We start from the raw sequence: 25,867 nt of genomic DNA on the forward strand, positions 1-25,867 counted from the left end.
CGAGAGACTTGGAGACATTCTCACACACACACACAAAGATACATTTATACAATCTTCATGAAAAGAATAAGAAACGTATTGATGCTATTTTTATATTCTATATTTTGACATTTTTTGCTATTTTCATTATTAAATACATTTTTGAGTTTTTACACGAGAACTGAACGGATTTTCTTGGACCTTTCCTCATCAATATGAATTATTGATATATCATTATTAATACAGTAATAACTCTATTTATTTTATCCGCTAGTTATCCTTCCAGTTTGGTTAGGGATAGTGAACCATCTAGTGACAATGCAATGTATAATTTAACTAAGCTGACAGAAATGCTAGCACAGGGGTTTCAGTCTGGACACTATAACAAGTTAAAATCATTCTATGGTATTGTTCCTGTGCCACAAGGAGAAGAGGGGTTCGAGGCATGGAAAGGGCACACCCTTCAATGTCTGGGGAAGTGGTTTTAGTTACATAGTTAGTCAGGTTGAAAAAAGACACAAGTCCATCTAGTTCAACGATAAAAAAAATATATATATATCATACAATCCCATATACCCAATCCTATACCCACATATATTATACCCCTATACCCAATCCTATACCCCTATATCTTAGTTTCCTCTTGCTCAGAGGAAGCTAAGAAGCAGCGCCTCTCCGAAAGCCTGCGCTCTCCAGCCGCTGAAATAATTTGCCTGTACCGAGATGCACACAAAGGTGTTTCTGGTGACAGCGGATGTCTCTTGGCTTCATACTATGATTCCCCATCATAGGGCTTATGAGGCAGTGGAATATTTCTTGGGATTTAATAAGCAACTACCCAGGAAACAAAAACTTCATTCTGGAGCTTTTAAGGTTTGGAATTGAACATTATTACTTCTATTTTGGCGGGGATTTACTCTTTTGTTTGCAAAAAACAGGTGTGGCGATGGGAGCCAAATTCGCTCCCAGTCTCGCCAACCTGTCTATGGCCTTTTGGGAAAATGAAGCCATATACACTCTCCCTAAGAAGGAATCATTTTTTTTAGCGGAGGTATATAGACAATGCCTCCGAGTGGATGAACAGTCGTTACACACTTTCATGTCTCAACTAAATTCTAACTTATGGGGAATTTATTTTTAATTTCAATAGTTTTTATTGGTATAAAAGTTATACAATCAGCAATTGACATCACAGAATTACATTTGTATAGTTGTCATTACATGTGAGGCTTGTACTGCCTACAAAAGTATGTTCCAGTAAATAAGTACAGTAAACCAGGTAACTTCTGGATGCATTATACACTTTATATAGAATTATTTATGACTTGGTATAACTTGCTCTATAAGTAATATCAAAACAAAGGGAAACATCGTTGTGTTGTAGGCTGACACTAACTTAAGGTAAAGAAGAAAATAAGGAAAAAAATATAATATTGCACAGTTCGGGTCAAGCAAAAATCAATAACAGGCAGAACATTTGTTCATTACTCAACTCAATCAATCATACTTAAATCACTCATAGTACCATATGTACCAGCTAGACCACTTGGTTCTCATTTTTTGGTAATTACCTTGGGTTGCTGCAAACATGGGGAATTCATTTTTCTTTGTCAAAAGAAGTTTATTGAGTATACAATGTTATAAAGATACATAAAGTAAGTTTACAAGGATCTATAAAGTAAGCTCATTGTTTTACAGTAGGGTTTATATAGGTAAATATCATGAAATTTCAAATATTAAACATTGGGTTCACGTAAACCTAAATTAAAGATATATATCATTTCCTTAGTTACTTTTGTAGGTATTTAAATGATTTATACCTACTATACATATTGTTTACAAGTAGAGAGTATATAGGTCAAATAAATTCTGATAATGAGCTTTAATCGTAAGGTGGAGAAAAGGAAAGAGAAAGAAGAAAAAGGGTTGAAAGGTAGAGGTATGGTCCACAAGGTTGTCCCGCTCGTCAGTTTATTATTCTTTTTAGTTCTCTTTGAAGCCTTAGAATGGGTGTCTCTGTAAGTCATTTAATCTGTTACCATGGCAACAGGACAGAGTCATTGAAGTTTGACAGGAACTGTTGTTTTATCCAAGGATGCCAAAGTTTTTCAAATTTTGGAATTTGATTTTGATCGATGGCTACCATCTTAGCATGGGACATTGTATTATTCATTCTGTGAATTGTTTCTGCTAGTACCAATGTAGGAGATTTCCATGCCTTGGCCACTGTTTGTTTTGCAGCCGTTATTAGTTGGATCATAAGTTTGAATTGAGAGAGTGTTAACCATTCCGGTTTTAGATTAAGTAAAGTTAAATATGGATCTGGTTGTATTATTTTTTTAAATATTTTAGATGCAATCACGAAGACTTCCTTCCAGAAGGTTTGGATTACTGGGCACGTCCACCATATGTGTAAATATGTGCCTATTTCTGGGCATCGGGGAATTCATTTTTATATGAGTACGGTGACACTAGTGTTCATTTTCTTGATTTAAAACATATATATATATATATATCGCAAACATAATCAGTTGTTTACTAAAAAAATTGTAGTTGCCACCACCCAGCATGGCTAAGAGCCATTCCCAAAGGACAGTCAAAAGAAGAGGACTTCTCAATGCAAGCTAAGATCTTGAGGGAAAGTTTTTTGAAGAAGGGGTATCCCCAAGATGCTGTGGAGAATGAGGTCCAATGTACCTTGGCTCTAGATCGTCAGTCTGTGTTAACATCCAATAGGAATAGATAGCTAGAAGGCACTAACAGATTTGATTGGGCTTTTGTTACCACTTTCTCTACCCAACAGTGGGTTCAGGACCTTTTGAAAAAACATGGAACATCCTTAAAATACCGGGCACTTTCACCCTCTGCCTGCCCAGGCCAATTTTCAGCTTTCAGAGCTCTCACACTTTGAATGACAATTGCCCAGTCATGCAACACTGTACCTATAAGAAAATTTTATAATTTTTTTACACAAATAGAGCTTTCTTTTGATGGTATTTAATCACCACCGGGTTTTTATTTTTTTGCTAAAAAAGACCGACAATTTTAAGAAAAAACATTTTTCTTCATTTCTGTCAGTAAATTTTGCAAATAAGTAATTTTTCTCCTTCACTGATGTGCACTGAAGAGGCGGCACTAATGGGCACTGATGAGGCGCCACTAAAGTGCACTGATTGGGTAGCACTAATATGCCGCACTGATGGGCACTGATATGTGGTACTGATGAGCACTGATAGGTGACACTGATGGGCACTGATAGGTGACACTGATGGGCACTGATAGGTGGCACTGATGGGCAATGATAGGCAGCACTGATGGGCGGCACTGATGAGCAGGCACTGATGGGCACTGAAAGGCAGCACTGACCGGCAGCACTGATGGGCACTGATTAGTGTCACTGATGGGCACTGATAGGTGGCACTGATGGGCACTGATGGGCAACACTGATGAGCAGGCACTGATGGACACTGAAAGGCAGCACTGACCAGCAACACTGATGGGCACTGATTGGTGTCACTGATGGGCACTGATAGGTGGCACTGATGGGCAATGATAGGCAGCACTGATGGGCGGCACTGATGGGCGCCACTGATGAGCAGGCCCTGATGGACATGATGAGCAGCACTGACCGGAATCATGGATGGGCACTGATTGGTGTCACTGCTGGGCACTGATAGGCGGCACTGATAAGTGTCACTGATGGGCACTGATAAGCAGGCACTGATGGGCACTAAAAGGAAGCATTGGACGATATCACTGATGGGCACTTATTGGTGTCACTGATGGGCAATGATATGCAGCACTGATGGGCACTGATGGGCGGCACTGATCAGCAGGCATTTATGGGCACTGAAAGACAGCACTGACCAGCATTACTGATGGGCACTGATAGGCGGCACTGATGAGCAGGCACTGATAGGCAGCACTGACCAGCATCACTGATGGGCACTGATTAGTGTCACTGATGGGCACTGATTGGTGTCACTGATGAGCACTGCTGGGGCTGCACTGATCATCAGGGCACTGATGATCAGTGCCATGATTATCTGTACAGGTATCACCTATGAGGAGATGCGGTTGATCGGCTCTCCTCTCCTCACACTCTGTTAGTGTGAGGCGAGAAAACCTGATAAACGGCACTTCTGTGTTTACATGTAACCGGCTGTGATTGGACACAGCCGATCACATGGGTAAAGAGCCGTATCATTGTCTCTTTACTGAGATCAGGGTTGCGGCATGTCTTAGGAACACGGTGCGACCGCAATCGCCGTGCTGCATGCCCCCGCGGGCGCGTGATTGCGGTGGGACTGGGCAATGCCATATGATGTTGGCCCAGAACAAGAGGGGATCCTGCCCGCCACCATTTTACTATACGGCAGGAGGGAATTGGTTAAAGATGACAATGTTTTGGGTCTTACCGACAGGCCTTCAGGTCAGTTTCAAAAGCACCTGAACTCTTAAAGACATAATAGACCCAATCCAATAGAACCTTCTCCAGGAAAAAAAAATGTTTGAAAATCTCAAAAGTTTTTCTCCCTGTAAGAGATGTAAAGTATGTAAAACCTCAAACTATCCGTACCTCCATTTTTTATTCCAGTACCACTTCTAAAAATTATCCTATTAAGGATTTTTTCACTTGTCACTCTAAAGGAGTAGTTTATCTGCTGCGCTGCAGATGTGGCTTACAATATGTAGGAAGGACTGCCCGACCACTAAATGTTCGCATTGGGGAATATTTGGCCAATATTAGGAAAGGCTTTCCCTCATTTTGCTCAATGTCACAATAAAAACCCATCATGCTTACAAGTTTATGGCATTGAGAAGTATTCCTCATTATGGAGAGGTAGTAGCATTAAAAGACAATTCTCTCACCGTGAGATACGGTGGATTTTCGACCTTCAGACCCACCAAGCCTGGGGGCTAAACATCGAATGGGATGTGAACACCTTCCGTAATAACAGCTAGCCCTCACGGGCACTACACCATAGTTTAATAATTCCTCCTTTGTTCCCTTTTTTGCATGTTCTTTTTTCTGTATGTATTTTTAGAATTTTAATCAATCTATTTTTGGTACTGTATTTTTTTTATATATATTACATGTTTTTATTTCATTTTTTTTCTTTTTATTATTTTATTTGTATTTTTTAATATCTATTATCCCTTATTATTATTAGTATTTTTAAAAAATGTATTATTTTTGGTATATTATATGTTTTTCTTGCAGATAATATATATATATTTGTTAATAATTCATTTCTTGTTAACCACTTCACCTCCGGAAGGTTTCCCCCCTTCCTGACCAGGACATTTCTTGCGATACAGCACTGCGTTGTTTAACTTACAATTGCGCAGTCATTCGACGCTGTACCCAAATAAAATTGATGTCCTTTTTTTTCCATAAATAGAGCTTTCTTTTGGTGATATTTGATCACCTCTGTGGGTTTTCTTTTTTTGCGTTATAAACAAAAAAAGACTGACAATTTTGAAAAAAAAATATATTTTTTTTACTTTCTGCTATAAAACATATCTAATAAATTTTTTTTTAAAAAAATCAAATATCTTCACCAATTTAGGCCAATACGTATTCTGCTACATGTTTTTGGTTAAAAAAAATCCCTATAAGCATATATTGATTGCAAAAAAATTATAGCATCTATAGCATCTACAAACTATAGTATATTTTATGAAATATTTACTTATATTTATTTATTTCTACTAGTAATGGCGGCAATCAGCGACTTATAGCTGGACTACGACATTGTGGCACACACAAAGTGACACTTTTGATACTTTTTTGGGGACTAGTGACACCAATACAGTGATGAGTGCTAAAAAAATGCACTGTCACTGTACTAATAATGACACTGGCTAGGTAGGGGTTAACATCAGGGGCAATCAATGGGTTCCTATGGAGTGCTTTTTAACTGTGGGGGAGGTGCTTGGGAAGACAGAGGTCCCTGTTCCTGCATAGCAGAAACACAGGATCCCTGTCTTCTCTACTAACAGAACGGCGATCTGCCTTGTTTGCATTGGCTGACCACCATTCTGTCTCTGTCAGGAACTATACGGTCAACAAGGGGTTAAAGGAGCACCTTTGAGATTAAACTACACATCGAGCACCTTTCACATATATGGACTAGTATTTAATTTATTGATCATTAGTGGTTTTTTGATATATTGTTTGCAAATTATTTCTTAGAATTTTGTATAGGGAACATTCAAGGTCTTTATTACTGTTTATTTGCATATTGTTTATTTGCGCACTGTCTTTGTTTGCACTTTATGTTTTGTAAAGGAGACATTCAAGGTCCATATTGTTGTTTATTTGCACTTATGTATTGATTACAATGTAAGATCTATTTTTAAAGGGACAGCGCACTATTGTTTTGAGGATTTGCTAGTTTGCCCAGTGTTGGAAATGTATAGGCTGCCGTAGTCCTACCAGGTTTATTTATTTAAAACTTGAATCAGTGTGTACCAAGCGCCAGAATTTCCTTTATATTATTGAACTTTAATTTGTGTCCATTCTTTTCCTCATCCTATGATCGCTCTTCATTTGTCGGATAATGTCCTTAGCATCTTTGATCTCCAAACATTTGCTTTCTTCTAACAAAGCTGGCTCATCTATGCTGCATGCCGTCAGGTTCTTTAAAAGTTGCCCTTTTGAGACCTCCAAGCAAAGATCATTAGGGAGATGAAATGCAAAAACTAGATGATTCCAAATACTCCATACCTCATAATTCTCCTCTTTGATATGACGGCAATATTCATTGTCAATGAAATAGTCGCAGGGTATGGGGCATTCCCTCCAGGCAATACCTTGACCAGAAATCTTCACTTTTAAAACACTGGAGGTGGATTCGGGTTTCCAATACAATATTCCATTCTTTCTGTAGACAGAGGGAAGGGATTGAAAAGGGTTCAGAAGGTGTTCAGAGCAACCCTGTGCTTTGTGCACCATCGGGAAGTTCTTGAACTGGTCACTCCGGTTAGGGCTGTGCACTAATATATAATGAGCCATCTCCTGCTTGTACAAGTCAGTACCCAGAATCCTCAGCTGTGGTTCTTTGCCCCCACAATGCTGAGCCTGGTACAGATCCAGAAGAGAAAACAAAGGGAAGGAAAACTTGAAGTTACCATAACGGGAGGAAGATGTTTTGAAAGCGGGAGAATTGGCATATTGTGCTTTTATTCTTCCTTCGTATTTCTTGGCCATCTCTGGTGAGAGCACTCTCTTTACGACTCCATATGACTTTTCACGTGCTGCCTCAATGTCTTCTGAAGCAATAGCTGCGCTCCAGAATGAGAGGTCCCTAAATCCAGGTCTTGAGGTTTGCGCTACTATCCTGAAGCCCTCTTGGTTATAAATTTCCTCCATAGAGGACGTGTCGGTGACGTGCTGTAGGTAAGAGACTGGAAACTCTTGTTGAATGAGTTGGAAATCATGAAATTTCATATTCTCAAAGGTTTCTAACATTTTTTCCCCACTGACATTAAGTTTTCTGGAATTTGTGTTCAAGGTGGTGTAAGCACCTTCTAAAGACAAATGTTCTCCCTGTACATAGTGGACTTGACTTCCTCTCGAGCTGGTAAAGCTTTGAAGCTTCCTGAGGTCTCCTGAAGCCCATGACTCTGCCATAGTTGATGCTTCTGTGGTGTGGACTCTGAACCTCTTCTCTGTCTGACCAGGTATCGGAGTTAGGTGCAGTGTGCTATGATATATAAAGATATAATAACCACAGCAACAATTAGATCACAAAAAACACAAGTCATAGTAATGCAATACATGAGGGTCACCTACCAACATTCTAGTTTCCATTTTAACTATTTGACCTCAGGAAGGTTTTACCCCCTTCATGGACAAGCTGTTTTTTTTCTGCTTTTAAGCACTGCGCTACTTTAACCGCTCGCCAACCAGCCGCTGCAGTTGTACTGCGGCAACATTGCTCGGCTGCACGAATCGCCGTCATGTTACGTCGCTTTTATATTTGGCCACTAGGGGCGCTTGTCCACGGAGCCCATACTCGCCCACAGCTCCCGGTTCTTTGAAGGGAGAACAGACAGATCGTCTGTTCATACAGAGTATGAACAGCGATCTGTCATCTCCCCTACACAGCCCCCCCCTCTTCAGTTAGAACACACAATAGGGAACACATTAACCCCTTGATCGCCCCCAAGTGGTTAACCCCTTTACTGCCAGTGACATTTTTACAGTAATTAATGCATTTTTAGAGCACCGATCGCTGTAAAAATGCCAATGGTCCCAAAAATGTGTCAAAATTGTCCAACGTGTCCGCCATAATGTCGCAGTCTCGATAAAAATAGCAGATCAATATACGCTTATTGCGATCTTTTTTTTACCAAAAATAGGTAGAAGAATACATATCGGCCTAAACTGAGGAAAAAAGGAGTTTTTTTATATATTTTCGGGGGATATTTATTATAGCAAAAAGTTAAAAATATTGCGTTTTTTTTTCAAAATTGTCGCTCTTTGTTTATAGCGTAAAAAATAAAAAAACGCAGAGGTGATCAAATACCACCAAAAGAAAGCTCTATTTGTGGGAAAAAAAAGGGCGTCAATTTTGTTTGGGTGCAACGTCGCACGACCGCGCAATTGTCAGTTAAAATGATGCAGTGCCGAATCGCAAAAAGTGCTCTGGTCAGGAAGGGGGTAAAATCTTGAAGCGGTTAACTGGCAATTGCGCGGTCATGCAACACTGTACACAAATAAAAATGTATATCATTTTTTCACACAAATAGAACTTTCTTTTGGTAGTATTTGATCACCACTGTTTTTTTAATTCTTTATTATATACAGTTGCAATAAAAAGTATGTGAACCCTTTTGGAATGATATGGATTTCTGCACAAATTGGTCATAAAATGTGATCTGATCTTCATCTAAGTCACAATAGACAATCACAGTCTGCTTAAACTAATAACACACAAAGAATTAAATGTTACCATGTTTTTATTGAACACACCATGTAAACATTCACAGTGCAGGTGGAAAAAGTATGTGAACCCTTGGATTTAATAACTGGTTGAACCTCCTTTGGCAGCAATAACTTCATCCAAACGTTTCCTGTAGTTGCAGATCAGACGTGTACAAAGGTCAGGAGTAATTCTTGACCATTCCTCTTTACAGAACTGTTTCAGTTCAGCAATATTCTTGGGATGTCTGGTGTTAATCACTTTCTTGAGGTCATGCCACAGCATCTCAATTGGGTTGAGGTCAGGACTCTGACTGGGCCACACCAAAAGGCGTATTTGCTTCTGTTTAAGCCATTCTGTTGTTGATTTACTTCTATGCTTTGGGTCGTTGTCCTGTTGCAACACCCATCTTCTGTTGAGCTTCAGCTGGTGGACAGATGGCCTTAAGTTCTCCTGCAAAATGTCTTGATAAACTTGGGAATTAATTTTTCCTTCGATTATAGCAATCTGTCCAGGCCCTGACGCAGCAAAGTAGCCCCAAACCATTATGCCCCCACCACCATACTTCACAGTTGGGATGAGGTCTGTCCACAGAATATTTCGCTAGTACTGCTGTGGAACATCTAGGTGCTCTTGTGCAAACTGTAAACGTGCAGCAATATTTTTTTTGGACAGCAGTGGCTTCCTCTGTGGTATCCTCCAATGAAATCCATTCTTGTTTATTGTTTTAGGTATCGTAGATTCGCTAACAGGGATGTTAGCATATGCCAGAGACTTTTGTAAGTCTTTAGCTGACACTCTAGGATTCTTCCTCACCTCATTGAGCAGTCTGCGCTGTGCTCTTGCAGTCATCTTTACAGGATGCCCACTCCTAGGGAGAGTAGCAGCAGTGCTGAACTTTCTCTATTTATAGACAATTTGTCTTTCCGTAGACTGATGAACAGCAAGGCTTTTGGAGATACTTTTATAACCCTTTCCAGCTTTATGCAAGTCAACAATTCTTAATCGTAGGTCTTCTGAGAGCTCTTTTGTGCGAGGCATCATTCACATCAGGCAATGCTTCTTGTGAAAAGCAAACCCAGAACTGGTGTGTGTTTTTTATAGGGCAGGGCAGCTGTAACCAACACCTCCAATCTCATCTCATTGATTGGACTCCAGTTGGCTGACACCCCTCTCCAATTAGCTCTTGGAGATCTCATTAGTCTAGGGGTTCACATACTTTTTCCACCTGCACTGTCAATGTTTACATGGTGTGTTCAATAAAAACATGGTAACATTTAATTCTTTGTGTGTTATTGGTTTAAGCAGACTGTGATTGTCTATTGTTGTGATTTAGATGAAGATCAGATCAGAAAATTGTAAAAAAATATATATATATATATATATATATATATATATATATATATATATATATATATATATATATTTTTTTTTTTTTACTTTCTGTTATAAAACAATTCCAATAAGATCTAATTTCTTGGGGGGGGAGGGGGGCGTGACCGCAACGTGGGCAAAATGGCCACTTGAGACTCCAGCTCCTCTCAACGGACCGGCTTCCTCAGTATCTGCCCGCTTCCCAACGCCTCGATTAGCTTACCCAGCCCTGTCAGCAAGCCCTCACCACCCGAGGAAACATGTCGCTAAGGCGAAAGGAAGATAGAATCCTGTAAGCTCACAGATTACATGTTCCAGCCGACCGCGAGGTGCTTCCAAGATGGTGCAGCGGCCAACTCACTGGCTGCAGCACCTGTGGTTCTCTCCTCTCCTCACCCAGAGCTGCGCTCCTGTTCCCATGGCAAACTTCCACAATCCAGGACTGACTCTCCAATCCCCTCTCCTGCTTCTCCTCTATACAGCAGCCCTGTCAAAGCCAAAATGAGGATGGACTCAACAAGTGACTGCCAGGAGGCAACTAGTTGGGAGCATAAAATTGTTCAAAATGTCTTGGTATGCTGACGCCTTAAGACCCCTTTCACACTGGGGTGGGGTGGGGGGGCATTAGCGGTAAAGTGAGGCTAGTTTCAGCAGTGCTTTACCGCTTTTTTAGCGACGCTATTCGGCCACTAGCAGGGAGCTCTTAACCCCTCTAGGACTTTTTTTTCCCCATCCTGCAAGCGCACCGCCCCAGTGGGGAAAGCACTCGGGATTTCACACTGGGGTTGCAGAAGAGGCACTTTTCGGGCGCTATTTTTAGTGCAAAAACGCCTGTAAAATGCCTCAGTGTGAAAGGGGTCTAAGAGTTCCCTTCACTGGAACTCAGGGGCCAAGCCCAACCCCTGAAAAACAACCCCACACCATAATCCCCCCTCCACCAAATGATTTGGGCCAGTGCACAAAGCAAGAAAAAAAGTTATCACCCTGGTATTTGAAAGGAACTTCACTAATTATAGTCATATGGTTAAAGTTTGGGATATTGCAGAATGTGTTTAGCCAGTTAGAAGAGTAGGGTGTTCTATTTGTCTTTTACAGGAACACAGCGGGACAACTTGTCAAGAGTTCTGCTTAGGGGGCCGGCTGTACAAACTATCTCTACGTGAAAGTTAGTGATAGGGGCATGTTCAGGTGAGAAAGTCGCCTCTGTGGAGAGGACAGTCTCACTAATAGCATTCTAGGTTAGATAATTGCAAAGTATATATGTACTTCTCTTTTGCAGGCTTGCAAGAAGTTCTTATGCCTCGTCTGAGGAAGTCCATGGTAATACGAGAAAAACTCACCCAAGCTCTAGCGCTATATAGTATATTTGGTGTGTAGAGTAGTCGGTGCTCTGGCTAATTAAGCTTACAAAAGATCCATAGAAAGTACAGGCCGGAAACTCGACAGCTTCTCCATGGAAAATATTTATTTAAGCCTTACAGCAATAACATCATCCAAAAATACTGACGTGTTTCGGCCTTAGCCCTGAGTCCATGGTAATACATTATAAATATGTGGTGATATTATACTTGAAGCATAGTTAGTTAGGGTGTTTGGCTATTTTACCCTACCAATCATTTTATGTTTGGCCGGGGGGGGGGGTGCACTAACAATGTGTACTTGGTAGAGTTCTCCTTTAAATGTGTTTATATATATTGTTCAGCAGATGACTTATATTTTTTCCCTCTAATTTATTGTACAGATTGGCCACATATTGGGTATGCCCCATGGGATTTGTTCATATGTTATTTCCCTTTTCCCCCTCTTCCAAGTTTGTGAGATACTAATTGTAAATTTTTGTAGGGGCGGCTGCCCAAAGCCACTGAGGACATGGCTTATTTTTTTTAGCGGGGGGTAGATGTAGAACCCTCCTAGGTAGGTGCTAGAGAGTGCATCGTTTTTTGGGTTTCCCTCTTCAACAGGGAAATTTAGGTGCTCTCTGCCTAGCAGGGAGCAGTGATCCATTGATTGGGTCTGCTCAGTGTGATCAGATGCTGCTCATGTTGTCTGCCCGTTTCACACAATAGGAGGGGCAAATTGGAGAGTGGGAGGAAACCTGAGAAATGGGAGCATGGGTGTAGATACAGCCCTCGCCATTGGCAGAGGAAGGTGGCTCAAGGCACGCTGGGTGACTGTATTTATACCAAGAGAGCACATGTGCTCGGGGTCTTCAGCTGGAGAGCAAGGTCCCGTAGGGTTGACACCTGTCCGGGATTTGAATCATGTGTCCGGGTTTCAGGGACTAAAACCTGGACACATTATTCAGACTGGGCTGTGGCTCCCCAAGTAACCACGATAGTCACACACAAATCTGTTGCCGTCCGGGAGCTGTGGGCGGCTGTCTGGGGGCAGGTTCAGCATCACTGGGGGCAAGGCAATGATGTTAGCAAGAGCAATTTGCCCACACCCACTGTTAGCTGTAGCACGCTATGCGGACCGCATTACTACTCTCCTTGGGGCACCCAAAGGTGTCCCAGGCCGCTAAAGTGTTCGGGTTTGGCTTGAAGAAAAGGTTGTAACCCTAGGGTCCCGGAGAAAGGCGGTCGCTGCCCCTTCTCTGTACAGGCTGCCATGCGGCCCCAGGTAGGTCGACCTGAGAGCCAGGGCCACAGAAGCTGCAACCCAGATGTCCTGCAAAACTGACTGGGAGGGAGACGTACCTAGAAGAATCTGTTCCCGGATACTGTGAGTACAGACATTCTAGGGGCCTGTTCTGTGAGGGCCATCCCTTGAAGCAGTGGCGTCGGGAGGGGGGGGCTGGAGCCCCGAATGGGTCTCCGAAAAGCCCCGGGTGTCAGGCATGCACAATTTTAATGTTAGCCCCGAGTGCTGCTGTGCCGGGACCGAGTGAGGCCGAGTGTGGCCGAGTCACATAGCAGGTCCTGCCTTCTGGAGCCTGCAGCACCTTTGATGGACGTTACACTGGTCCAATGGGCACCATCATAGGCACTGCGGGCTCCAGAAGGCGGGAATTACAATGCAGCCACCGTGCCACATCAATCCCCGCTCAGCGCTCGGGCGGGCAGCTCTCCTCCTCTCCTCTGGCTGCCTCGCACACCACGGCTGATCTGCTGCTGCAGGACACAAGATGAAGTCTGTCACCTGGTCAGGTAGGTCAGTGTGTGTATATCAGTGTTTGTCAGGTAGGTAGGTCAGTGTATGTCAGGTAGGTAGGTCAGTGTATGTAAGGTAGGTCAGTGTATGTCAGGTAGGTAGGTCAGTGTATGTCAGGTAGGTAGGTCAGTGTGAGTGTAGGTCGGTGTATGTATGTCAGGTAGGTAGGTCAGTGTGTGTATGTCAGGTAGGTAGGTCAGTGTGTGTATGTCAGGTAGATACATCAACCCCACACAACCCCACCTCCCAGCCAAAAAAACCTGCGCCACAATCAAGTGAAGCCAAGTTAGAGTTGTCCTCCTCTGTGTATAGTTAAAAGTTGGAGTATCCCACTAATCCCTTCTCCTATCCAAGTTCTGCCAATAAAGTACAAAAAATGAATCCCCTTGACTGGTCATTGGATAACGAGTGAATAAGTGTGCACTTGGTCATGTGAAAAAATACCCAAGCTTCTGGCTGCAGGATATGAGGATAATCAGAGGGAGGCCCAGGGAAGTCTATCCTCAGCGACCTCTACGGGGCAGTGCTACAGTCCACTCATTGTAGAAGCAGAAGATATGGGATATCAGCCCCAAAGGTGGTCTATGGTAGCAGATGACTCCACCAAAGAGACAGAACAGAACCCATACGTCCCTAGTTCAAAAGAAATCCAACCAAGAGTTTTCTTACCCACTTTTCTTCATCAGCAGCACTGTCCCGCAAAAACTCTTCCCAGCCGGGACACACCAAGCAGAACACCAAAATCCAGCTTCTTGGCTTAGAGTTACAGCTGTGTATGATGTCGGCGTACGTTTTGTCAGCCTGCGACAGGGCTCTTTCTTTCTTCTTCTCTCTCTCTGTCACACTTTATCTTCTTACAAGAGGCCCTAGGGGGATGTGACCACACCTGAAACTTTCAGTTAACCCTCCGTAATCTGCTCCCCTTCCACCATACACGTCTAGCACGCTTTGCATGAAATGAAAGTCTTTTTTTTCGGCGGGAACTTTCACTTTGGAAAGTACATTTTCAAATAAATGAGTAAATACGGTGACGCTATGTTGACTTCAATCATTTGCTAGAGTATTCTTTGCGGAGTTAATTTTCACGTTGTTCAACCTTATTCACTAAGATAAGTGAAAAATTAAGTTTCCTGACGCCTTCATGGCAGCACATACTGGGGGTTGTGACTCCGCCTCCACAACCTGACAGGATTGGTCTAGCTATAAAAGTTTGAAGAGAGATGACCCCCACCATTCTCTTTTTTATCCTCACCTGACAAGATGGATGGACATCGCAGAGCCTCTTACCGCATCGCCCCAGCAGGTTCAAGCCTCTCCTGTTTGGAAGTCCCTCCTGTACAGTCTCTAAAGGAGCTTCTATGGAGGGAACCCCACTCTGGTGGTCTCAGGGGCTTCAGCACATATCCTCTGGCATCAAGCAAGCTTTAAAGAAGCTTCAACAATTGCAGTGGTCTCCGTTTTTTCTTTTTCCTTCTTTCCTTTCACTTTTACCTCCAGTATCTTTCTACTATCTAATCCCAACATCTTCCAATAGACTTGGCATCTTTTCTTACTTTTCTCATACTTTTTTGTTCTCCTCTGGGACCTGTAGTCCCACAGCGCTAGTTCTATGCCTGTCATGGCCACCGCGTGTCTCATCTGCATCGCGCATGCGCGAGGGGCAAAGATAGGGCCGTTCTAAGCCTTTTCCAGCTTCCAAGATGGCGCCGGAATCTTCGCGCTGCTTCTGCGCATGCGCGAAGCGTCATTTTGCCGCGACGGCGGCGGTCTTTTTTAAAAGAGGACTCCAGATGAAGGAAAATATTCTAGTTATGGTTCCAGCCTTCGTTTCTGCACATCATTGCCCAGAAACTATTCCACTGGATCCAGGTAAGTGCCTGTTTCTCTTCCTCTCTGATTATTATTCTTGTTTATCTTTTTAAATAAATAAATAAAATCGTCATGATGAAGGTAGTGTGTATATGTTTATACACACATATATATATGTATATATATGTCTGTTCTGTCCTCCTTCCAGAACTTCTTCTGTTCCTGCCTGCCTCTTCCTCTCTGCTCATGGAGACCACTGCCCCAGCAGACCATCCACGGCCGGTAAGGTAAGAGGCTGTCCGCATTCAGTGGTAAGTATTGAAGAGAGAGAGGAAAAAAGAGAGCATATCTTCTAACAAGAATCCTTCTGACAGCCCTTCCAGGTCTAAATCAAAACGCACAGAGAAATCAAGTCACTCAAGCAGGAAATCCCGCAGAAGTCGGTCACGCTCCTCATCCCGTCACAGGCACTCACGCCGCAGTCATTCCCGCCATGGTCACTCACGCCGCAGTCACTCTCGGCGTAGTCGATCGCATCACAGAAGATCTTCTTCATCACGTCATGGGCGAAGTCAACATACCCGTCCCGCAGTTAATACCTGCTGGGTTTGTGGCGCCACCGCATTGCCAGACAAATTAGCATGCCGTACGTGCTTCAATGAAGCCACAAAAGAAAGAGAATCTGACGTCAGAGAAGTAACCGAACTAATTCGGGAATCCGTGCGAGAATCCATAATAGAATCAGCAACACCCATGCCGGCCAGATCAGACCCAGGTACTTCCATGACCCCCCCTCGTTCAGCTATCGAGGCTGGGATGGAACCAGAATCCCCTTCAGAAAACGAAGATCCAGATGGACCACCAGGGTTTGACTTCACTCTGGTCGAACCATTTGCAAAATCAGTCAAGGAAGCCATAGGTTGGGAAGAATCTGAGGAAGCACCTCAGAAAATCCGGAAGTATTTTCCAAACCTAAAGAGGGACCCAGATTCCCTTTCATTGAGGAATTGAATGATTTGATCAAGGATGAGTGGCAAAGATCCGACAAGAGGCCCAGCCTAAACAATAGACTAGCCAAGATGTATCCTTTGAAAGAACCTAAAGTCAATCCCTTGATTAACGCTCCCACTGTGGATGCCTCCCTAATGCGTCTGGCAAGACATGTCACCCTACCCATCGAGGACGCTGTTTCTTTCCGTGACGTTCTAGATCGGAAGATTGATCTGGAACTCAAGAAAGCCTACTCCACAGCAGGTGGTGCATGTAGACCAGCAGTCACCACAGCAGCAGTTGGTAGAGCCATCTCTAGCTGGACTGTCAATATTGAAAAATCTCTCCAAGAAGGAACGGACTTACAGAAAGTGATTACGTCTCTGCAGGAACTTAAATTGGCAGGCGATTTTATCGCAGAAGCCTCCGTGGACGTTATCAGGTGCTCGGCCCGAGCAATGTTAGCCTCGGTGATGGCTAGGAGGGCTCTGTGGTTAAAACCCTGGGTGGCCGACACAGCATCAAAGACGAATTGGTGCAAAATCCCCTATGATGGTTTGAATCTCTTCGGCTCTAAGTTGGATGCAGCCATTTCCAAAGTGACAGGGGGAAAATCCGGCCTTATTCCCTCTGACAAAAGACCTAGGAGATCAAGAGGTCCTGCTTACAAGGGTAGTCTTCCCGAAAGATACAGAGAAGCCAAAACCTATAGACCAGGTAAAGAATTTAAAAGAAACTGGAGGAACACACAATCATCCTTTCTGAGGATGCGGAAAACCAAGGCCACCCCTTCCGGCGAACAACAGAAGTCCTTTTGAAGGTACGCCCGCCCATCCTCTGAGGGTGGGCGCCAGACTCAAAGAATTTGCACGAATATGGTCAGAAAACATCAAGGACCCTTGGACCATTTCCACGATCAAATTCGGTCACAAGTGGAAATTCCTGTGCAAGATTCCCAGAAACCACTTCCTTCCAACAAAACTACCGTCTTCTCCAGACAAGAAAAGGATTCTTCTGAAGTACATAACAGAATTAGTACAGAAAAGGGCCATTTTGGAGGTTCCGCTATGTCGAAGAGGCAGAGGATTCTACTCCCCTCTTTTTCTAGTAAAAAAGAAGACAGGGGACTTACGGCCAGTGCTGGACTTAAAGAGACTAAACAGAAACATCAAGTTAGAATCCTTCAAAATGGAAAGTCTACAATCCATTCTGTTAGCAGTAAATCTAGACGATTGGATGCTGTCCGTAGATTTATCGGACGCTTATCTTCACATCCCAGTACATCCTGCCTTTCAAAAATTTCTCCGCTTTTCAATCAACCAACATCACTTCCAATTCCAGTGCCTACCCTTCGGCATCTCGTCAGCTCCCAGGACCTTCACCAAAGTTCTTCTACCCGTCATTGCATACCTCAGGGAAAAAGGTCTGAGGGTGCACCATTATCTAGACGACATACTTCTTCTAGCAGAGAGTCGCCAGGTCCTGATACAACACCGAGAAATCTTACTCTCAACTCTGCAAGATTTCGGTTGGCTAGTGAACTGGCAGAAAAGCAGGCTACAACCCACACAGAAGATGGTATTTCTGGGGGCAGAACTAGACACCATCCAGAACAGAGTGCAGCTTCCTCAGGAGAAGATCATGCCCCTGATCCAGAAAATTCAGAGGCTAATCTCAGCTACACACCTACCAGCCAGAGTATGTATGAGTATCCTAGGCTCCATGTCTGCAACCCTGCCCATGATCCAGTGGTCCCAATGGCACACAAGAATCTTACAGAATTCCTTCCTGAGGCAGTGGAATGGAGCATCAATGCTTCAGACGATCTACATTCACAGGTATGTGAAACAATCCATATGGTGGTGGACACGATCCAGCAACCTCAAAAGATACAAACCTATAGCACCTCCACAGCCAGAGGTGGTCACTTCGGACGCCAGCCAGGCAGGATGGGGAGCTCATTACCAAAACCTAGCAGCCCAGGGGCAATGGAAGTTTCAAGCTCATGGTATAGTGTCGAATATACTAGAACTCAGAGCAGCCTTTCAGGCACTCCTGGCTTTCTCTCCATACCTGACGGGAAAAAGCGTTGTGATCCAAATGGACAACAGAGTAGCAGTAGCATATATTCAGAGGCAAGGGGGTACGAGGAGTCGCACATTAATGGAAGAAGTTCGTCCTATCATGGATTGGGCACAAGTGCATCTAGTAGACCTGAGAGCGGTATATGTCCCAGCAGCCCAGAACATGCTGGCCAACTATTTGAGCAGGGAACTTCTCTCGAACAACGAGTGGTCATTGAGCCAACAAGCTTTTTCCCTCCTGTCAACAACTTGGGGAATACCGGAGATCGACCTAGCAGCCACCCCTACGAACACCAAATGTCGGAGATTCCTGTCGAGGGCGGCTTTCCCGTCGGCCGAGGGGATAGATTGTCTGACCCATCCATGGAATTTCAAGCTGGGCTACATCTTTCCACCAGTACCCTTAATCGCGAGGTTCCTATCCAGGCTTCGGAGATCGTCAGCCACAGTAATAGCAGTAATTCCTCTTTGGCCGAGGAGACCTTGGTTCACTACCCTACTACAGCTCAGCCTGCAACATCCACTGCCTCTCCCGGTAACATCAGACCTCCTATCTCAGGGTCAATTTCTACATCCAGCACCAGAGAAACTACACTTGACAGCTTGGAAATTGAAAGGACTAGGCTATTAGAGCAGAGATGCTCGCAGGAAGTAATTGCAACCCTTTTACAAGCAAGAAAAAGCACCACCAACAAAACGTACTCACAAGTCTGGGATAGGTTTTGTTCACTAGCTCAACAAAAAAATTGGAACCCAGTATCACCCGAGCCACCGCAAGTTCTGGAATTCCTTCAGCTGGGTATTAACAAAGGATTAAGCTCAAGTACCCTTAGAGTCCAGATTTCTGCCCTATCAGCTAAAACAGGCATTAGATGGGCCCTGCATCCTCTGGTGATCCAGTTCATGAAGGCTTGCCTAAAAATCAGACCTCCAAGAAAACCCACTTTTCCAGCATGGGATCTTTCTACAGTACTTGACGCATTATCAAAACCTCCTTTTTTTCCGGTTGAATCAATATCTCTTTGGAACCTGACTCTAAAGCTAACCTTCCTTATCGCTATTACATCTGCAAAAAGAGTTTCGGAACTTAGAGCACTACTGATAACAGAACCATACCTAGTTCTCTATCCCGATAGAGTGGTATTGAAGCCTTCGGAGCATTTCACTCCCAAAGTAGCATCTTCTTTTCATTATAACCAGGATATCACCCTTCCATCCTTTACTGACGACCAAGGTGAGCCTCATGCATTGGATATCAAAACAGTCATTACCAACTATCTAGAAACCACAGCTTCCTTCAGGAAAACCGATACTCTTCTCATAATTCCACACGGACCTAGGAAAGGTCATCCAGCAACTTCTCGAACGATCGCATCCTGGCTGGTTAACACCATCAAAAAGGCATACTCTACTCAGCAACTTAATATCCCGGAAGGTATCAAGGCACATTCAACCAGGGCAGTGGCAACTTCATGGGCAGCATACTGCAGGGTTTCACCAGAAACAATATGTAAAGCAGCGACCTGGTCATCTAGACATACGTTTACTTCTCACTACAAAATTGACTTTGCTCAACTAACAACAGCAGACTTTGGCAGATCCATTATTAAAGCCAACTCCACAGCTCTTTAGAATAATAAAATGTGTTTGTTTGCACCCTCCCGACTGGCGAGTTATTTCCCAGTGTGTGCTGCCATGAAGGCGTCAGGAAAATGGAAAATTGTATACTCACCTTTCCGTAATTTTCCTTTCCTGACGCATCTTCATGGCAGCACACAGGTTCCCACCCTGTTCTTAGATGATATATACAGAGAATGGTGGGGGTCATCTCTCTTCAAACTTTTATAGCTAGACCAATCCTGTCAGGTTGTGGAGGCGGAGTCACAACCCCCAGTGTGTGCTGCCATGAAGATGCGTCAGGAAAGGAAAATTACGGAAAGGTGAGTATACAATTTTCCATTTTTTAACCACTTGCTCGCTGGGCATTTACACCCCCTTTCTGCCCAGGACAATTTTCAGCTTTCAGCGCTGTCGCACTTTGAATGACAATTGCGCGGTCATGCTACACTGTAACCATATGACATTTTTATCATTTTTTTTCACACAAATAGAGCTTTCTTTTAGTAGTCACCACTGTTTTGTTTTTTGGTTTTTTTTTGTTAAACAAACAAAAAAAAAAGAAACTTTGAAAAAAAATAGTTTTTCATATTTTGTTATAAAATTTTGCAAACAGGTAATTTTTTTTCCTTCACTGATGTGCGCTGGTGAGGCAGCACTTATGGACACTGGTGGGGCAGCACTGATTGGTGGTACTGATGGGCACTGAAAGGCAGCACAGAGAGGTGGCACTGATAGGCGGCACTGGGCACTAATTGGTGGCACTGATGGGCACTGATGGGCAGCAAAGAGAAGTGGCACTGATAGGCGGCACTGATGGGCACTGATAGGCAGCATTGATGGGCACTGATAGGCGACATTGATGGGCACTGATGGGCGGCATTGATGGGTACTAAAAGTCAGCACAGAGAGGTGGCACTGATAGGCGGCACTGGGCACTAATTGGTGGCACTGATAGGCAGCAAAGAGAGGTGGCACTGATAGGCAGCACTGATAGGTGACACTGATGGGCACTGATTAGCACTTCTGATGGGCACTGATGGGGCGGCACTGATTGGTGGCACTGATGGGCACTGAAAGGTGGCACAGAGAGGTGGCACTGATGGGCACTAATTGGTGGCACTGATGGGCACTGATATGCGGCACAGAGAGGTGGCACTGATAGGCGGCATTGATGGGCACTGGTAGGCACTGGTAGGCGGCACTGATAGACAGCACTGATAGGTGACACTGATGATGAGGCACTGATTAGCAATTCTGATGGGCACTGATAGGTGGTACTGGTGGGCACTAATTATCAGCACTGGAGGGCACTGATGTGCACTGTGTGGGACTGATGTCCCCTTAACAGAAGCAGGATATCAAGCCGCTGCCCGCCCCCAGGGGTGCGCATCGCGGCGATCGTTGTTGCGGTGTGTCAGTCTGACACACCGCAACACTGATCTAGGTAAAGAGTCTCTGACGGAGACTCTTTACCATGTGATCAGCCGGGCTTAATCATGGCTGATCACAGTGTAAACAGGAAGAGCCATCTGTCAGACGCGAGTAGAGGAAAGCCGATCGGCTGCTCCTCTCACAGGGGGGTCTGTGCTGATCGATTATCAGCGCAGCCCCCCCCCCCCAAGAATGCCCACACTGGACCACCAGGGACCCCACTAGGACCACCAGGGATGCCACCACTAGTCACCACTAGGTATGCCACCCTAGACCACCAGGGATGGCATTCAGGGCCCACAATGGATGCCAATCAGTGCCCACAATGGGCATCACTGATTGGCAGGCATTATTGTTTGGCACTGATCGGCATCCATCAGTAACATTTATTAGTGTACAGTGCCACCTATCAGTGCCCATCAGTGCTGCATATCAGTGCCACCTATCAGTGCCCCATCAGTGCCACATATTAGTACCCATCATCAGTGCCCATCAGTGCCACTTCATCGGTGCTCATCAGTGCCGCATTATCAGTGCCTGTCAGTGCAGCCCCATCACTGCCCATCAGTGAAGAAGGAAAATTACTTATTTACAAAATTTTGTAACAGAAACTAAAAAAAAAACATTTTTTTTCAAAATTTTTGGTCTTTTTTTTATTTGTTCAGCAGAAAATAAAAAATCCCAGAGGTGATCAAATACCACCAAAAGAAAGTTCTATTTGTGGGAACAAAATGATAAAAATTTAGTTTGGGTACAGTGTAGCACGACCGCGCAATTGTCATTCAAAGTGCGACAGCGCTGAAAGCTAAAAGTTGGTCTGGGCAGGAAGGGGTATGTGCCCGGTATTGAAGTGGTTAAGGTGGGAGGTGCTGGGGCTTAGGGTCTGTTCTACCCAGGTAAAGCTTTAAAAAAAGGAAGGTTTGAAGAGCATGTATGCCAACATTTCAAAAAAGGTTTTTTTTGAGTGTCCAGAAAGTCATTGTAGGCGGAGCATGTACTTTAATTAGTGGCGGGGAATTCATTTAAAATGGGCATGGTTCTACAAGAAGCATATCAATAACATATTCATTTATTTGGTGCAGGTATATGTATAGCGCCTACAATTTATGCAGTATGCCACATTAAATTTTTAAAATACTGTATATACTGGAAGATTGATAACAATAAGAACAGAAACACGGCTATTTCTTCCTGAAAATAGATCTTTTATAAGCAGCTGCACAAATATCGTGCAACGAAAAGATCGCAAGTGCAATCATTTTATTCTACAGGGCCTTTGCTTTCAGGAAACCTATTATGTTTGGGGGTTCCAATAAATTCTTCTCTTCCCCAAAAATGCAGATTTTAACTTGTGTATGAAACATTTAAAATTGCACCAGTTAAGAGTTAAAGGGGTTGTAAAGACAGAAGCTTTTTTTTATCTCAATGCATTCTGTGCATTAAAGTGTTACTGAAACCCACAACAGTAAAATCTGTCTGTATATGCAGCATAGCATGCTTGTTATACTCACTGTGGAACTTAAGGGGTTAATCCTCTGCATTGTGTAAAAAGGCTGTTTGATCCTGTATGCACAGGTCCTCCCCCTCCTGCACTGTCTATCTGGGGAAGGCCAGCTAACACACAGGCAGGGTAGCCGAACCTGCACATGCTCAGTTGTGTCTTTTATGCTGGAGAGAACATTTCCTATTTCACACAAGATTTTATTACATGTTAATAATATATTTTGGGTTGTATACGTCTCGTTTTTAAACAATATCATATCATGCTGTGTTGTGTGAACTTTGTTTTTTTTAAAGTTTGTAAGGTTTTTTTTTTATTTGTGAACTGAGCATGTCATTGGCACAGCGCCAATCAGCACTGGCCGGATCGCGGGTGAGGGTTCACTGATGCATAGGAAGTTTCATCAGAGGAAAGTGAAATCTCCTCCTACATGAACACGGAATCACTGGGACCCTGCAGTTTACCATGTGACCACGATATACAGATGAAAAAAAGGTATATAGCGGCAGTATTTTGATATAAAAAGATGATTTGGAAGCTGTGTGCACTGTGGGGGGTGAATTCATTGTTTTTATATTGCTGGGTTTGGTAACACTTTAAGATAAAAAGCCTTCTGTGTGGATCAGCCCCCCTAATACTTACCTGATGCAGCGATGTTGTGCGAGAGACTCGGCTGTCCGGGACTCTCCCTCCTGATTGGCTGAGACACACAGCAGGTGCCATTGGTTCCCACTGCTGTCAATCAATGTCAGTGAGCCAATGAGGAGAGAGAGGGGGTGAGGCCGAGTCATGCCTTCATGTCTGAATGGATTCATTCGATCAAAGATTGTTATGGCTCAGAACAGTGGAAAAAGAAGTCTTTGGAAGTTTGCAGTCAGGGTGTCCAAGCCGAGGTGTCCTCCCACACACCAATAGAAAAACCGTCATCAAGAAAAAGAAGCAGCCGGCAACTCCATAACACAAGCGTATTTATTGTAAAGCCTTCACAGTCAGCAGCAGACTAGTTTTGGCGATAAGCCGTGTTCACAGCACACCATGTCTGAATGGACACACAGAGCAGCGGCTTGGCTCAGGTGCCCCCATAGCAAGCTGCTTGCTGTAGGGACACTCGGCAGGAGGGAGGGGCCAGGAGCCCGAAGAGGGACCCGAGAAAAGGAGGATCGGGGCTGCTCTGTGCAAATTTACTACACAGAGCAGGTAAGTATAATATGTTTGTTATTTTTAGACAAAAAAGAAAGACTTTAAGGATTGGTTATATGATTGTAAGACTGAGCTCTCTCTCTCTCTCATTCTCTTTCTTTCACTCTCTCATTCTCTCTCTCCTCTCTACTCCCCACTCCCCCCTCTCTCTTTCCTCTCTCTCTCTTTATCCCTCTCTCTCTACCCCCTCTCTCCCTCTCTATCTCTCTTTATCCCCCCCTCTCTCTCTCTCTCTCTCCTCTCTCTCTCCTCTCTACCCCTCTCTCTCTCTCTCTCCCCCCTCTCTCCTCTCTACCCCTCTCTCTCCCCCCTCTCTCCTCTCTCTCTCATTCTTTCACTCTCTCATTCTCTCTCTCCTCTCTACTCCCCACTCCCCCTCTCTCTTTCCTCTCTCTCTCTTTATCCCTCTCTCTCTACCCTCTCTCTCCCTCTCTCCTCTCTATCTCTCTTTATCCCCTCCCCTCTCTCTTTCTCTCTCTCATTCCCCCCCTCTCTCTCTCACCCCTCCTCTCTCTCTCTCTCTCTCTCTCTCTCATATTCTCTTTCTTTCACTCTCTCATACTCACTGTCCTCTCTTTCTCTTTCCCCCTCTCTCTCTCATTCTTTTTTCTCATTCTTTTTTCTCATTCTCCTTCCCTCTTTCTCTCTCTCATTCTCTTGTTCTTCTCTCTCATTCTCTCTTTCATCCCTTTCATTCTCTCTGTCCACTCTCTCTCATTTTCTCCTTTATTTTCTCTCTCTTCCCTTCTCTCTCTCTCTCTCCCTTTCTCTCATTCTTTGTCTTCTTCATTCTCATTCACTCTTTCTTCTCTCTCTCTCTCTCTCCCTCTCTCGCACTCTCACTCTTTCATCTCTCCTTCTCTCCATTTCCTCTCTCTCCTTCTTTCTATTTCCTCTCTCCTTTTCTCTCTTTCCTCTCTCCTTCTCTCTCATTTTATTTCCTCTCTCCTTCTCTCTAATTCCTCTCTCTCATCTTTCTTTCCTCTCTCTCATTCTATTTCCTCTCTCCTTCTCTTTCTTTCCTCTCATTCTATTTCCTCTCTACTTCTCTTTCTTTCCTCTCTCTCATTCTATTTCCTCTCTCCTTCTCTCTCTCTCTCTCTCATTCTCTCTCTCTCTCTCCCATTCATTCCTCTCTCTCATTCTCTCTTTCCTCTCTCCTTCTCGTTCTTTCATCTCTCATTCTCCCTATTTCCTCTCTCTCCTGCATTCTCACTTTCATCTCATTCTCTTTTTCCTCTCCCATTCTCTCCCTCGTTTATTCCTTTCTGTCATTCTCTATTTGCTCTCTCTCTCTCATTCATTCCTCTCTCTCCTTCATCCCCCCTCTCTCTCTCCTCTTTCTCTATTTCCTCTCTCTCTCATATTCCACTCTCTCTCATTCTCTTTCTTTCACTCTCTCATTCTCTCTTTCCTCCCTCTGTCTCTCTCTCTCTCTCCTTCTCTCTTCCTCATTATTTTCTTTCTCACTTTCTTTTTCTTCTTTCTCACTCATTCTCTCTTTTCTCTCTCCCTCTCTCTCATTCTCACTTTCCTCTCTCTCATTCTCTCTTTCATTACTCTCTCTCTCATTCTCTCTTTCATTACTCTCTCTCTCATTCTCTCTTTCCTCTCTCTCATTCTCTTTTTCATTCCTCTCTATCTCTCTCTCTTTCTCTCTCTGTCTCTGTGTCCTCTCCCTCATTCCTGCTCTCTCTTTCCTTCTTTATCTCTCATTCTCCCTCTATCGTTCTTTTTCTTTCTCGTTCTCGCTTTCTTCTTTCTCATTTTCTTCTCTCTCTCCCTCCCTCATT

General features: G+C 43.9%; 1 protein-coding gene across 4 annotated transcripts in view; it reads right to left on the reverse strand.

Moving 5' to 3' along the window:
• Nucleotides 1-5,005: 5,005 nt before the first annotated feature.
• The window catches only part of LOC141130212 (uncharacterized), a 47,976-nt gene continuing 27,114 nt past the window's right edge, over nucleotides 5,006-25,867 (reverse strand). For 3 of the 4 annotated variants that reach the window (XM_073618118.1, XM_073618119.1, XM_073618120.1), the window contains one exon: nucleotides 5,006-7,691. In XM_073618118.1, coding sequence (XP_073474219.1) covers nucleotides 6,491-7,618 — 1,128 coding nt within the window. In that variant the 5' untranslated portion in view covers nucleotides 7,619-7,691 and the 3' untranslated portion in view covers nucleotides 5,006-6,490. Of the gene's footprint in view, nucleotides 7,692-14,108; nucleotides 14,389-25,867 lie in introns of those variants that run through there. The other variant, XM_073618117.1, reaches the window with a different exon arrangement.

The sequence above is a fragment of the Aquarana catesbeiana genome, linkage group LG01 (assembly GCF_042186555.1).
Source record: "Aquarana catesbeiana isolate 2022-GZ linkage group LG01, ASM4218655v1, whole genome shotgun sequence".
NCBI lineage: Eukaryota > Metazoa > Chordata > Amphibia > Anura > Ranidae > Aquarana > Aquarana catesbeiana.